The 12489-nt window shown below is 43.0% G+C and overlaps 3 protein-coding genes across 3 annotated transcripts; 2 read left to right on the top strand and 1 right to left on the bottom strand.

Annotated features, from left to right (window-relative positions):
- Nucleotides 1–4726: 4726 nt before the first annotated feature.
- DSM5745_05841 (serine/threonine-protein kinase) lies at nt 4727–6122 on the top strand (the record flags this gene model as incomplete). Its single annotated transcript, XM_026747857.1, has 4 exons — nt 4727–4770; nt 4828–5035; nt 5088–5244; nt 5302–6122. The coding sequence occupies 4 exons, from the start codon at nt 4727–4729 to the stop codon at nt 6120–6122; spliced, it is 1230 nt and encodes a 409-aa protein (XP_026603689.1).
- Nucleotides 6123–9106: 2984 nt separating this feature from the next.
- On the top strand, nt 9107–9881 carry DSM5745_05842 (uncharacterized protein; the record flags this gene model as incomplete). The annotated part of the gene is made up of 3 exons (XM_026747858.1): nt 9107–9160; nt 9246–9396; nt 9505–9881. 3 exons carry the CDS (start codon nt 9107–9109, stop codon nt 9879–9881), a joined length of 582 nt encoding a protein of 193 aa, XP_026603690.1.
- A 696-nt stretch (nt 9882–10577) lies between these two features.
- Nucleotides 10578–12121, bottom strand: DSM5745_05843 (NADH-quinone oxidoreductase subunit D; the record flags this gene model as incomplete). Its single annotated transcript, XM_026747859.1, has 3 exons — nt 10578–10615; nt 10669–11389; nt 11453–12121. The coding sequence occupies 3 exons, from the start codon at nt 12119–12121 to the stop codon at nt 10578–10580; spliced, it is 1428 nt and encodes a 475-aa protein (XP_026603691.1).
- Nucleotides 12122–12489: the final 368 nt, after the last annotated feature.

Raw genomic sequence — 12489 nt, forward strand, 5'->3', positions numbered from 1 at the left:
TTATATAACTTTATATTTTTTAATTTTTATAATTTAATTTTATATTAAAAAAGGTATTTTAAAAAAATTAATTATTTATTTCTAATCTTGCCTTTATTAATGTTTTATTTAAATCCCTTTACCTTTTTTATTTAAGTAAAAACGCTAGCTTTGCTGCCTTTTTATTATTATTTTACTATAATTTTTTAGCACGCTGTTAAGCTTTTAAGGCCTTATTAAATATAGTGCTTATAGATTCCTAATATGCATGCTATTTAATATTTAGTAAGAGTAATAGCTAGCTAGGGCTAGGTGTGCCTTTAGCTATAAATAAAAAAATATTAAATATAATAAATATAGACCTTATACCATGTATATGCAAAGTAAAAGTATTAGCACTTATTATAAATACTATTTTATTAAAGTTATTAGCTAGGGGCGGTATAATATAAACTAAGTTAAAAAAATTATAAAAATTATATAAAATTTTTGGATTTTTTTACTAGTTTATAGCTAACTTTTAATTTTAAGCTACTTATTATTTTATATTTTTAGCTTATTAAGGTACTAGGTTTTTTAACTACTACTAAGAGCCTATACCTATTTACTTTTAATATTTAAGCCAGGTAAAAAGCTTCTTAGTTACCTTTTAAAAACTAGATATATATTAGCCTTGTGCTAAGCATATGTAAAAAAGGTATAAACTATAAAATTTTACTAAGTAAAAAAAGCTTTTAACTAGTAGTATTATTATTTATAAAATAAAAACTTTTATTAATATTTATATACTTGCTTACAAGCTATTATTATTTATAATTTATTTTAAACTAGCTAGGATATAATACACCAAGAATTTAGGGCTTGTAAATTTTATAATTTAGCTATTATTTTAGCTTATTATTAAGCTAAAGGTTTTTAATACTTTTTACCTTGTTAAGTAATTTCTTTTTAAAAAAGGAATTTTATAACTTATAAATAGCCTGCTTGGCAGGATAATTTTTAAATTTTTTATAAAAGTTTTATTTCACGTGAACCTAGTAAAAAACTAATAAATATAAAAAATACTTATTTTAGCTTATTAATAAATTAATTTTAAATAAGTAATTACCAAGCCCTGGACCCTGCTTTATATATATATTAGTAATAATTATATAAATCCCATGCTTAGTTTTATAAATATAAATAAAGTATATATTTTATTAACTAACCTGGGCAAGTATTTTAAAAATCTTGTAAAATATAGTATAATATATTTTTTAAATCTTAAGGTTAATAAAGGCATATATATATATTTAAATACCTATAAAATTAATATATACCTAGTATAAGTAAAGCACTAGGCTAACTTATATTAATATTTTTTATTTTATTTTATAATACTAAAAATATTAGTCTTGCCTTGAATTATTTTAAAAAAAAGATTTACTTAAATAAACTATATTTATTAAAAAGTATTTGCCTGTGTATTTATATAGCATAAAATAATATAATACTTATAGTCTTTTTTAAAAAAAAAACCTTTTAAATTTATTGCCCATGTGGCTACTTTTTATTAAATCTAAATTTATAAAAAATACTAGTAATATTTATGCCCTTTTTATATTATAAAAGGCGCTTTTTCCAGATTAAGCTTGTAAGCTTGTTTTTAATATTTAAGCTTTTATATAAGGTATAAAAAATAAAGAACCTAAATTATTTTTAGATATTAATTTAATTAGGTGAAACTAAAAACTACTTTAGGTAATTATATTATAAGTAAATGCCTGGTATATATATAGCATAAATAATATAGGTATATACTTGTAGTAAAAATAAGAATATTATACTTTTAAAATACTTTAATATATTAATTAGTAATATCCTGGGGTATAAAATACAAGGGTAAAGGTGGATATATATAATAGCCACGGGTTACTAGTAATATATATAAATATTATTTATATATTTTTAGTATAAATAAATTAAACTAGGTATTATACTTTATATATACAAGCTTAGTAAAGCCATGCTTTATATAAGCCTAATTTATAAAAAAATTAGTAAATAATAATAAAAAGATAGGAATAACTTACCATAATAGGTAACCTATATAATATTTATAATAATAAAAACATATTTACCTGGAGGTATTATAATTTTATATTTTATTTTAAGAAAATACTACAGGTATAGCTTATTAATAGTATAGGTAAGACTTTTAAATAGTTAGGCCATATACCAGGTCTTAAAATTAAAGTTTTTTAGGTATTTAATAAACTTAGCCTATATTAATAATTAGTATATATAAAATAAATATAAAAATAATAAAAAATATATACCTTATTACGCTTAAATAATAATAAAACTTTAAATTTATATATAAAATACCCCTTATAGGTATATGGCGCACTCTAGTTATTTTTTTTTTTACTTTTTATTTACTAGTTATAAAAAAACCCAAGGTAAAACTACTTAATTTTTTTTTTAAAATATTTATAGGCTTAAGGTTTTAATATTAGGTTTTTTAGCATGCCCAAAGGTATTAAAAAAAGTAAAAATTAACCTAATTATAATTAAAACATGGGATGCTAGTATCTTTAAGGCTAAGAAAATTAAAAAAAGCTTAATTAATTTATAGGTAATACTTTAGCCTAGTATATATATATATATAATACTAAACCTTACTATATTCCTATTTATTATTAAATTAAGTTAATAGTAGTATATTTTAAAGCTTTGCTTAATCTAAACCTAACTTATAAAACTATATTTATAAAGTATATATTAAGTATATATATTATATTAGGACTATATATACTTATAATATTACTTATATAATTATATTATTAAAATAACTTATAGTTAAGGCCTTAGTAATTAAGTTTAAATAATAAATAAAATAAAAAATTCCTAAATTTACAAGGCTTTTTAAATTCTTTATAATAGGGTATAAAGGTATTAATAAATATTTTTAAATTTTATTAATAATAATTTTAAATTTATTATTACTAAATATTATAAGGCTAAACTTCTAGACTTTCTTATATAATAAGCCTATAAAAAGTAAAATCTTGCTAAAGTCTAGCTTAATAATATTAGTTTTTAATTTAGGCTTAGGCTTAGGGGGAGAGTTTTTAATATTAAATATATTAAAATTTAGCTTAGGGGGTATTATTTTTTTATATATTTTTTAGTTTTATATATAGTCTTAGTATATATATTAAATATGTTAAGTATTATTATATTACCTTAATAATAAGTATATTATTAAAAATATAGGTAATTTAATCTTAGTATTTAAAGTTAGTTATCTTAGGATAAGTTAAATAAAGGGTATATATAAGGTTTAAATATAAATAAAGTATTAGTATTAGGACCAAGGCTTAAGAATTTAATACTTTATAATATTAAGTAGTACTAAGGTTTAAAAATTTAAAGTAAAAATTTTAAGCCTTGCCAAGATGGCTTATTAATCTGTTTCTAAGCCTTGCTTGAAGGTTTAGTGAACCTCTCCAAGCGTGGTACCCGCATTTGATGCCCAATTGATTCAGCCGAGGTGGTTGTGAGTGGGTATACGCTTCAAGCCTTCGGCGGGTGATTCAATAGCGCGATGAGTGTTCGGGCTGCCTAAATATAGTGTGGCCCTAATATATATGAATCTCCTCGTATTTTCTTTGCCCTTGAAAGTTGAGGTTGAGCTGTCAACGTGCGGTAAACATGTAGACAGTAGACTGCATGGATGCAGGATTCTGCGAAAGCCACTGGTGTAGATAGACCAGGGACACGTCCCACAGGGCTGAAGGAGCGGAAATTGCGAGCCCCTGCGTCTGCCTCATCCAGATGAGGGCGATAAGGACGAAGGCCAGGGCTGAAATCCAAAGCGTCCAGCCAGACTAAAAATGGAATCGAAACGCGCGCTCGCTCCACTCAACGCTCTGATCGGTGGCTGTGCTGGGGCTGGACGGGCCAGGCCAGACTGTGCTTCAGCTCTCAGGCACCAACTCCAGCTCTCTCTTCATTAATTCTCCCTCTCCTATCTTTCTTTGCCAATCATCACTCGTCTGTTGCTGGAAGGCAGAATCGGTAAGTGCCTGCTTGATTTCTTTTTCCAAAGAGAAGTGCTCGGGTGAGGGGCTTCTTATACCTGCTGCTGCTGCATCGCTGGGCCGTCCCAGGAATTCTGCGATCACGAGAATTATTCCCCCGCTTCCCCTGACCCTCACCACAGAGCGACTCCGAAATCCCAAGCCGCGACGCTGCGAGATAATATTGACCGATTGCGGTACTGACTTCGCTCAATCTTATCAGTGAATTTAGACGCGAGACTCTGATTGCGTTCCCCTTCGCTCGCTTCTCATCCTCTTCCTACGTGCGGGGTTGTCCTTTAGCCTCAAGTCCGGACCCCGCTGTCAGCATCACCCTCCGTTGACGACCACCGACACCGTCACCATGAGTTGTAAGTGTAACGTTTGCTTGTTATTCATTGGAGCTCGGCGACTCGGTTCTATCTCAGCCCAATGCCTTCAATATCTCCGATAGCCTGGTCCTACGCATTCTGCCCCGCGCCCTTGCAGTTCAGCCGCAGTCAGCCTCGCCGAAATACAGCCCGTGAGGTATATGGGGTAGAGCCGCCAGCTTGAATATCTTCGTTTGAGCCTTCTCTCCCTTGTCATCATAGCAGCCGTCGCTCATAACTCCTCGTTCTTGTCATTTGGTTATTTGTGCACTTCAGCGGTCTCGCTAACCAAAGGTTATCACAGTTGCAAGTATGTTCAGTAAGCTGTCGGGACAGCCCGAGAGCTACGAGAAAAAGTACGCCTGTCCCGTCGTCTGACTTCTCGCCAAGTATTAACCACTGTGCTCTTGCAGGTCGCTGTATCGCTTTGGAAGAACCCTCGGTGCCGGAACATATGGTATTGTCCGCGAAGCAGATTGTTCATCGGGAAAGGTTGCAGTTAAGATTATCTTGAAGCGGAATGTCCGGGGCAACGAGCGCATGGTCTATGACGAGTTGGACCTGCTGCAGAAATTGAACCACCCTCACATCGTTCACTTTGTTGATTGGTTTGAGTCCAAGGTGAGTACTTGGGGTGAACACTTGCGGAGGGGACTGGCGTTAATGGCCTTAGGACAAATTCTACATCGTCACTCAATTGGCCACTGGTGGTGAACTGTTTGACAGAATCTGCGAGTACGGCAAGTTCACAGAGAAGGATGCTTCGCAAACAATCCGCCAAGTCCTTGACGCCGTCAACTACCTGCATCAACGGAATATCGTCCACCGAGGTTTGTCTCCGTCGTAAACTTGCTCTCGATCAAAGGGTGCTAATAAGCGTCTACCAGACCTGAAACCTGAAAACCTCCTCTACCTTACTCGTGAAATCGACTCGCAACTAGTCCTCGCCGATTTCGGTATCGCGAAGATGTTGGATAACCCAGCCGAGGTCCTGACCAGCATGGCGGGATCATTCGGTTATGCTGCCCCCGAGGTCATGCTCAAGCAAGGGCACGGCAAAGCCGTCGACGTCTGGTCTCTGGGCGTCATCACCTACACTCTGCTCTGCGGATACTCGCCCTTCCGATCCGAGAACCTAACCGACCTCATCGAAGAGTGCCGATCCGGCCGCGTTATCTTCCACGAGCGCTACTGGAAGGACGTCTCAAAAGACGCCAAGGACTTCATCCTCAGCCTCCTCCAGGTCGACCCGTCCAAGCGGCCCACATCCGACGAAGCCCTGAAGCACCCCTGGTTGAAGGGAGAATCCGCCAGCGACCGCGACTTGCTTCCCGAAATCCGTGCATACATTGCTCGCTCTCGCCTCAAGCGCGGCATTGAGATCATCAAACTCGCCAACCGCATCGAAGCACTCAAGATGCAGGAGGAAGACGAGGAAGATATCCCCAGTGCCGTCGATGTACAACCCTCAGAAGAATCCGGCAAGCCCGGTCTGTCACCCTTCCCCGCTCTCTCATCGGAAAGCGGCAATACACCCCCTGCTTCATCCGCCGATGAAGAAGCAGGCGGCACCAAGAAGCGCAGCTTGAGCAAGATCGCGCGAGGTGCCATCTTCCGCGAGGTCGTCCTCGCCAAGGTACGCGAGATGAAGGAGAACGAAGAACGTGAAAAGGTCGAGCGCCAGGCTCGCGAGCGAGCCCAGTCATAGTTCCGATTCCTCTGAACGTATTGGGCGGCATTGGTTGAGTATAATATATGTGGTTTTCTCTTTCCCATCTTGTCGACATCTGAATCATCAAATACCTTCAATTGTGTGGGTTCTTCTTTTGTTCAAGTGATTCCCCTTTACTTTTTTCCAATGACAGATGTTTCTATTGTGTAGTTTTTGGGCTTTACGCAGGTCTATCGGGTACAGGGTGCCATTTTTCTCAATAGTACGTCTATGCATCAATTAGCAATCTTGACAGGATAGGTAAAATTGGGTTGTGCCAAGCTATTGACTTTACATGGCCATTCCAATGATCCATGTGTCATTGCGTAAAAAAAAAATCATGACAAGAGTGGGATTCGAACCCACGCGTCTTGCGACAGTACGGATCTGATTGTAATCAGACAAGTTACAAGTATAGCTTGAACGTACCACCTTAACCACTCGGTCATCTTGCCACGTGAAATTGTTGGCGTGAGAATTATGACTTGGATTTCACATAACGCTGTCCCAGGGTGCTCACTGTGAAATGAGTGTTTCCAAATGCATATTTGGATGTGGAGCTCCTCTGACCATGTCTTGTATGCACATCGTGTTGAGAAGCAAATGAGTCCATTCGGACGAACAACAAGATCGAATCCCGTGCCCAGCTAGGTCTGGCAGCCAGGGCGTGTCGCAATGCTCCTCAACTCCTGCTTTCCACGTGTCGGATCGCGGTGGTAATGATGTCGGGCTGTTTTTGGAACCAGACAGCAGGGCAAGGCTCGGTGTTTCCTGATTCTTGTTGAGTTGGGCATGGCACTTCAATGCTAGAAGGCTCCGCGTCGTCGTAGTCAGTTGCTGCGTGTCTTGTTACTTCGTTGGTCGGTAAGCGTCGTCAAGAATATGTATCTTCCGCTCGCCAGGAACCTCGAGTCTCCGGGTGGCGCGACCTGCGTTCGTTGGAGTATTGATGAAGGGGCGGCGTCAATCTCCTAGAATAGAACTTGTGGCATCAACTAGGGATTCAGCAACACCGTTGATCTGCAGGGGCTGAGACTGTGCTGGTTGGGTGCGCGAACTGCGTCCCTTGGAGTATCCATGAAGCGTCGGCGTCGATTTCCTAGAATAGAACCTGTCTCATCAATTAGGAGGTCAACCAAACTGGTTGATTTGCAGGGGGTGAGAGAAAGTAAGTGAAATATGCCTGAAGTCGTGCTTGTGCTGGTTGGGTGATTGAACTGCTCTCTCTGAAATATCGAGGGAGCGTCTGCATCGATCTCTTATCATGAAATCTGTGGCATCAAATAACCAGTCAGCCAAACTGATTGATTTGCAGGGGGCTGAGAGAGTTCGTGTGATATGCTCGAGGTCTCACCTGTGCTGGTCGGCAAGTTTCTCCAGGAAGGTAGTCAAGGTTGGGACAATTGGCAGAAACTTGACCTCGGGCCAGACAGTGAATGGGTTCTGGATAGAGAGGTTAGTAATATCCCATGGCTTCACGGGATCATTTGTCACTCAAACTGCCTCGCAGAGAATAGGTTCCTGTCTCCGGTTGCAGATGGCCGCAGGCTTGGGAAACCCTCCTGAAAACTGCTCCATGGCCCTGGTTTGGATGTCTTCTGTGGCGACTATGGCAGCTGAGCAAAAGCGTGTGTTTGTGAGTCCTTGTTGCACCTGGCTCGTGGACAGATTGGATCGTGCCCTTTTTGGCTGCAATGCTTGCAGAGACAGAGTCATGGCCATCGCGGACTATAAGACCTTCTTGCGACAGTGAACACGAGCAGACTGTGAACAGATATCCCTTGTATGGTTCTATGTGCTGCAACAAGTGAATACTGTTAGACTTGAAGTCAGCATGTTTGGGCAGTCATTGTGTTACCATGTAGAATGCTGTTATGGAACAGCAGGTTTTCTGGTCTTGCTGAATTAATATGGGCAAGAAAATAATAAAGAAGTGGTAAGGTATTGGACGGGATTCAGAAAGAGTGGGAGTAAGGCTTGGGGCTGTGGTGGTTGGAGAAGTGTGGCGAAATCCGAGGTGGTGGTGATTTATGAAGAGGGAGAGGGAGAGGGAGGCCAGCAGGGTTGGTGGTGAAAAACGATTCACTTTGGAAAAGCCCCCACCACTTGGTTTCTGCCAGGAACCAGGCACCCTCGGGATGCCTTGGTGGCGCCTTGCTAGTGCTCTCAAACATGTTATGTGCTTGGAAGAATCAGCTATGATCATGGGCCTAATTCTGCCACAGTCCTGGTGTTGATCATGGCTGATCTGGTTCTCTTATCCACCCAACACAGCCATGCTGGATCTTTCACTATAGTCTAGTCTACCAGTCCTTCTGCTGGCGTCCCTTAACCTGGATGATCATTCCAGAAACAGGTGGAATGCAGTTACTCCCAGGTAGCTTCCTTGGGTGCTTGTGTTGGTGTTCGGAATCAACTTGGTGGGGGCCTGTATGCATCTACAGGAAAATATGATGGGTAGCAGTGTATCAGCAAGTTCTCAGTTCCTGCCATTCTTAGTTTCAGCTTCTGAGAGGAATAAAGATACCTACTTTGTTGTTGTCCAGCTGTGTATACAAGCCCATCACGTGGGGCCAATCAGACGGGTGGGAACTCCAGGTGACCTGATCAACGGCTCCCGCTGCCTCACAGCCTCACCTCCACCCCACCCGACCTCTATTTCCTCTTACGCCGTGTACATTCATTTATCGCTAAATTAGACACCTTTTCTAGTCACTCCCGTTCTCTGCGTCTACAAACTACTCGGAGCACGCTCGTTGCCGATCACCTCGCATCACTTGCGGTACTAGACGTCATCACCTGCATTTTGCCCGCTGTCCGGGCAACTTTCTTCCTCCGCAGACTCCGACCACCGCCCAAATAGTAACCAGAATCGAGCTTTTCAGTTCCGACGCCTGGCTGAAGGCGCAAGCCCGGGATGTTTGCAAGTAAGCGACTGAGCAAGGTACGGACCTTTACCCCGCCTTATCCGAAAGCTGTCGATGTGTCTGCTATCCTGTTCGCATGCTAATGATGCCCCTAAGGAGCTCATCAAGGTACGATATCTACCTACGGTTTCTCTTTTACCACCAAAGACGCCAACCAACCTCCTCAACCAGTACACTGGCTAATACCTTCCAGATCAAAGAACAGCTCCCGCCCGGGATCACGCTACACAAAGCCGACGACCTGCAGCAGTGGGAAATGGACATCCAAGTGCTAGACAACAACCCGCTCTACCTGGGCGAGACGTACAGGCTGCGCTTTACGTTTAGCTCGAAGTATCCTATTGGTATAGATTCCGTTCCTTCATCATTGCCTCTCCTCTCTCCGGCTGTCGCGGCCTTTGCCGATCATACAATTCCTGGTGCATGTTGCTGACATATATGACCCTATCTAGAACCACCTGAAGTTCAATTTATAACAGAGTTACAATCACAACCGCAATCGCAACCCAATCGTCCAGCCCCACCATCAACAGCCCCCACACAACCACCTACCTCGCAACAACCGCCGAACTCAACACCAAACCCTAACACGAAACGCCCAATCCCAATCCACCCGCACATTTACAGCAACGGCATCATCTGCCTGGATCTCCTCAGTTCCGCTGGATGGTCGCCCGTGCAGACGGTCGAAAGCGTCTGCATGAGCATACAAAGCATGCTCACGGCGAACTCGCGCAACGAAAGACCACCTGGCGATAGCGAGTTCGTGTCGTATAATCGGCGTCGACCGCGGGATATCAATTTCATGTATGATGACGATAACGTTTAGAGCTTGGCGGAGATGGGGAATGGGCGCATGAGCATGATGCGGGCCACGGGTGGTTTTGGTTTCTGGCATTTGGCATGGGGTGGTTTGTTTTTTTGCTTTGCATGGGTTCGGGCGCATGCTTTCGCTACTTTTGTTTCTAAATCGCCATTCTTCTGCTTGGGTCCCTGCTTCTTCGGTAACCCCACTAGCTTCTCGATCTTCTCGTCTGAACATGGCTGGTCTATATGCTGTTGCAGGCACTACCGACCATGTGCACGGGGCTACGACTAGGCACAACACGGTTGATGAAGGGCGTCTGATATCCATCCATGATTTTAACGATGGCACTACGACAGGCGTTTCCAGATTAGCATACGGTTCCAGCTACCGTTTACATACTACTAGAGATATCCAATCCGAAATTCAGTCGGTGTTCACTATACACAGGGGAAGGAAAAGGAAATAAGAGGGTGTTCGATCGCAGGACGGAAACAAAAGAAACATATACTAATAAATGAAATCTCAACGCCATAAAATGAACTGGTACAGACGGTGCTTGGATCTCTCCCACATCTATCATAACCCCCACATGTTCGCTATCCGCTATCGTCCACCGGGTAGCGGTGGAGTAATCAATGGACTCTAGACCTTTTGTTTCATTGTTTATGAGGACTTGCATTTTGTACAGAAGATAGAAACGACTATCCATGTATGACTTTACCGGTCGACTTCACCGAACACGAGATCCATGGTACCTAGATGATCATCAGTGATAGGGTCTGAGAATATCTAGATATTAGTTACTCACCAATGATAGCGACAGCATCTGCCAGAAGATGGCCGCGAGAGATCTGATCGAAACCACCCAAGTGGGCAAATCCGGGAGCGCGGATCTTGCAGCGGTAGGGTCGTTCGCTACCGTCGGAGACCAAGAACACACCCATCTCACCCTTGGGGGCCTCGATGGCGGAGTAGGTCTCTCCGGGGGGAACGGCGTAACCCTTGGTGAAGAGGAGGAAGTGGTGGATGAGGGCCTCCATATTCTCCTTCATGGCGGCACGGGGAGGGGGCATGATCTTGTAGTCCTCGACGCGGACGGGACCAGCGGGCATCTGGTTGAGGCACTGGTGGATGATGCGGAGGGACTGGCGGAACTCCTCCATGCGGCAGAGATAACGGTCGTAGCAGTCACCGTTGACACCGACGGGGACGTCAAACTCGACCTGGTCGTAGGCATCGTAGGGCTGGGACTTGCGGATATCCCATGGGACACCGGAACCACGGAGCATGACACCAGTGAAACTCATGTTGAGCGCATCGGCGGCGCTGACAACACCGACGCCCTGGGTTCTGGCCTTCCAGATACGGTTGTCTGTGAGGAGTTCCTCGGTTTCGTCGATACGGTCACCGAACTGAGTGGCCCACTGGTAGATGTCGTCGAGGAGGCCGAGGGGAAGATCCTGGGAGACACCACCGGGACGGACGTAGGCGGCGTGGAGACGGGCACCGGATACTCGCTCGTAAAATTCCTATCAGCAAAGCATATCAGCAAGCTGCAATCACATCGGAGTCATGCTGATTAAACACCGTACCATAAGTTTCTCACGCTCTTCGAAACCCCACAAGAATGGCGTCAAAGCACCAACATCCATAGCGTGTGAAAGAACGGACATGAGGTGGTTCAGGATACGGGTGATCTCTCCAAACAGTGTACGGATGTACTTGGCCCGAATGGGGATGTCGACGTTTAGGAGCTTCTCGACAGCCAGCGAGAAACATTGCTCGTTCGTCATCATAGAGACATAATCCAGACGGTCAAAGTAAGGCAGCGCCTGCATATATGACTTGTATTCAATCAACTTCTCGGTACCACGGTGCAGCAATCCGACGTGGGGATCGGCGCGGACGATTTCCTCGCCATTGATTTCCAGAATCAATCGAAGCACACCGTGAGCGGCAGGATGTTGAGGACCAAAGTTGACGGTGTAATGGCGAATTTTGCGGCCGACGCCCTCAGCCTCGGACTCCAGACCAGCGGGGAGCTCCGGTACTTCAGAGTCCTTGTTGGCGAAATGTGAGAAGCTCGGGTCGGTCGGAATCAGTCGAGTGGCCTGGTAGCTGGTAGGCTCGGCGGCTCGGCGAGGCACTGACGTCGCAATCGACCGTGATCTGGGAGCAAGGGTGCTGCGAGCAAAGCCGGAGGGGCGGAGGCACAGCTTTTTGGGGGCATTGCCCGCCAGGCGAGCAAAGGAGGCAGCCATTCGGGCGGCGTGAGTGGGAGAGTTGAGAGGAGAGGCTGACTGTCCTCAGTCCGGACGCAATTGGTGGGGGGCTTCGTCGGAAGGGTTCGCTGTCGGGGTGACGCTCGGGAGGTTGCGATGAGATGCAATTTGGCCGGTCACGTGGTGGAGGAGCTGGTCATCAGCCCGCCTCTGGTTGGTCTCCAGCGACCGTCTATTCTGCCCCAAAGCTAAGGACACCGCCAGCAGCGACTTCGACCCGCGCCAAGTCTCTAGCCAGTAAAAAGAGTTTAGTGCTGTACAGTATAGTGGCCGGTCTTCTCCGCCCGCAGCCCGCAAAAATATTGCCGGTCTCTCTCAAGAACTTTTTGATTTCTTCGTTCTATAGT

This window comes from Aspergillus mulundensis (genome assembly GCF_003369625.1).
Source record: "Aspergillus mulundensis strain DSM 5745 chromosome Unknown scaffold_5, whole genome shotgun sequence".
Taxonomy (NCBI): domain Eukaryota; kingdom Fungi; phylum Ascomycota; class Eurotiomycetes; order Eurotiales; family Aspergillaceae; genus Aspergillus; species Aspergillus mulundensis.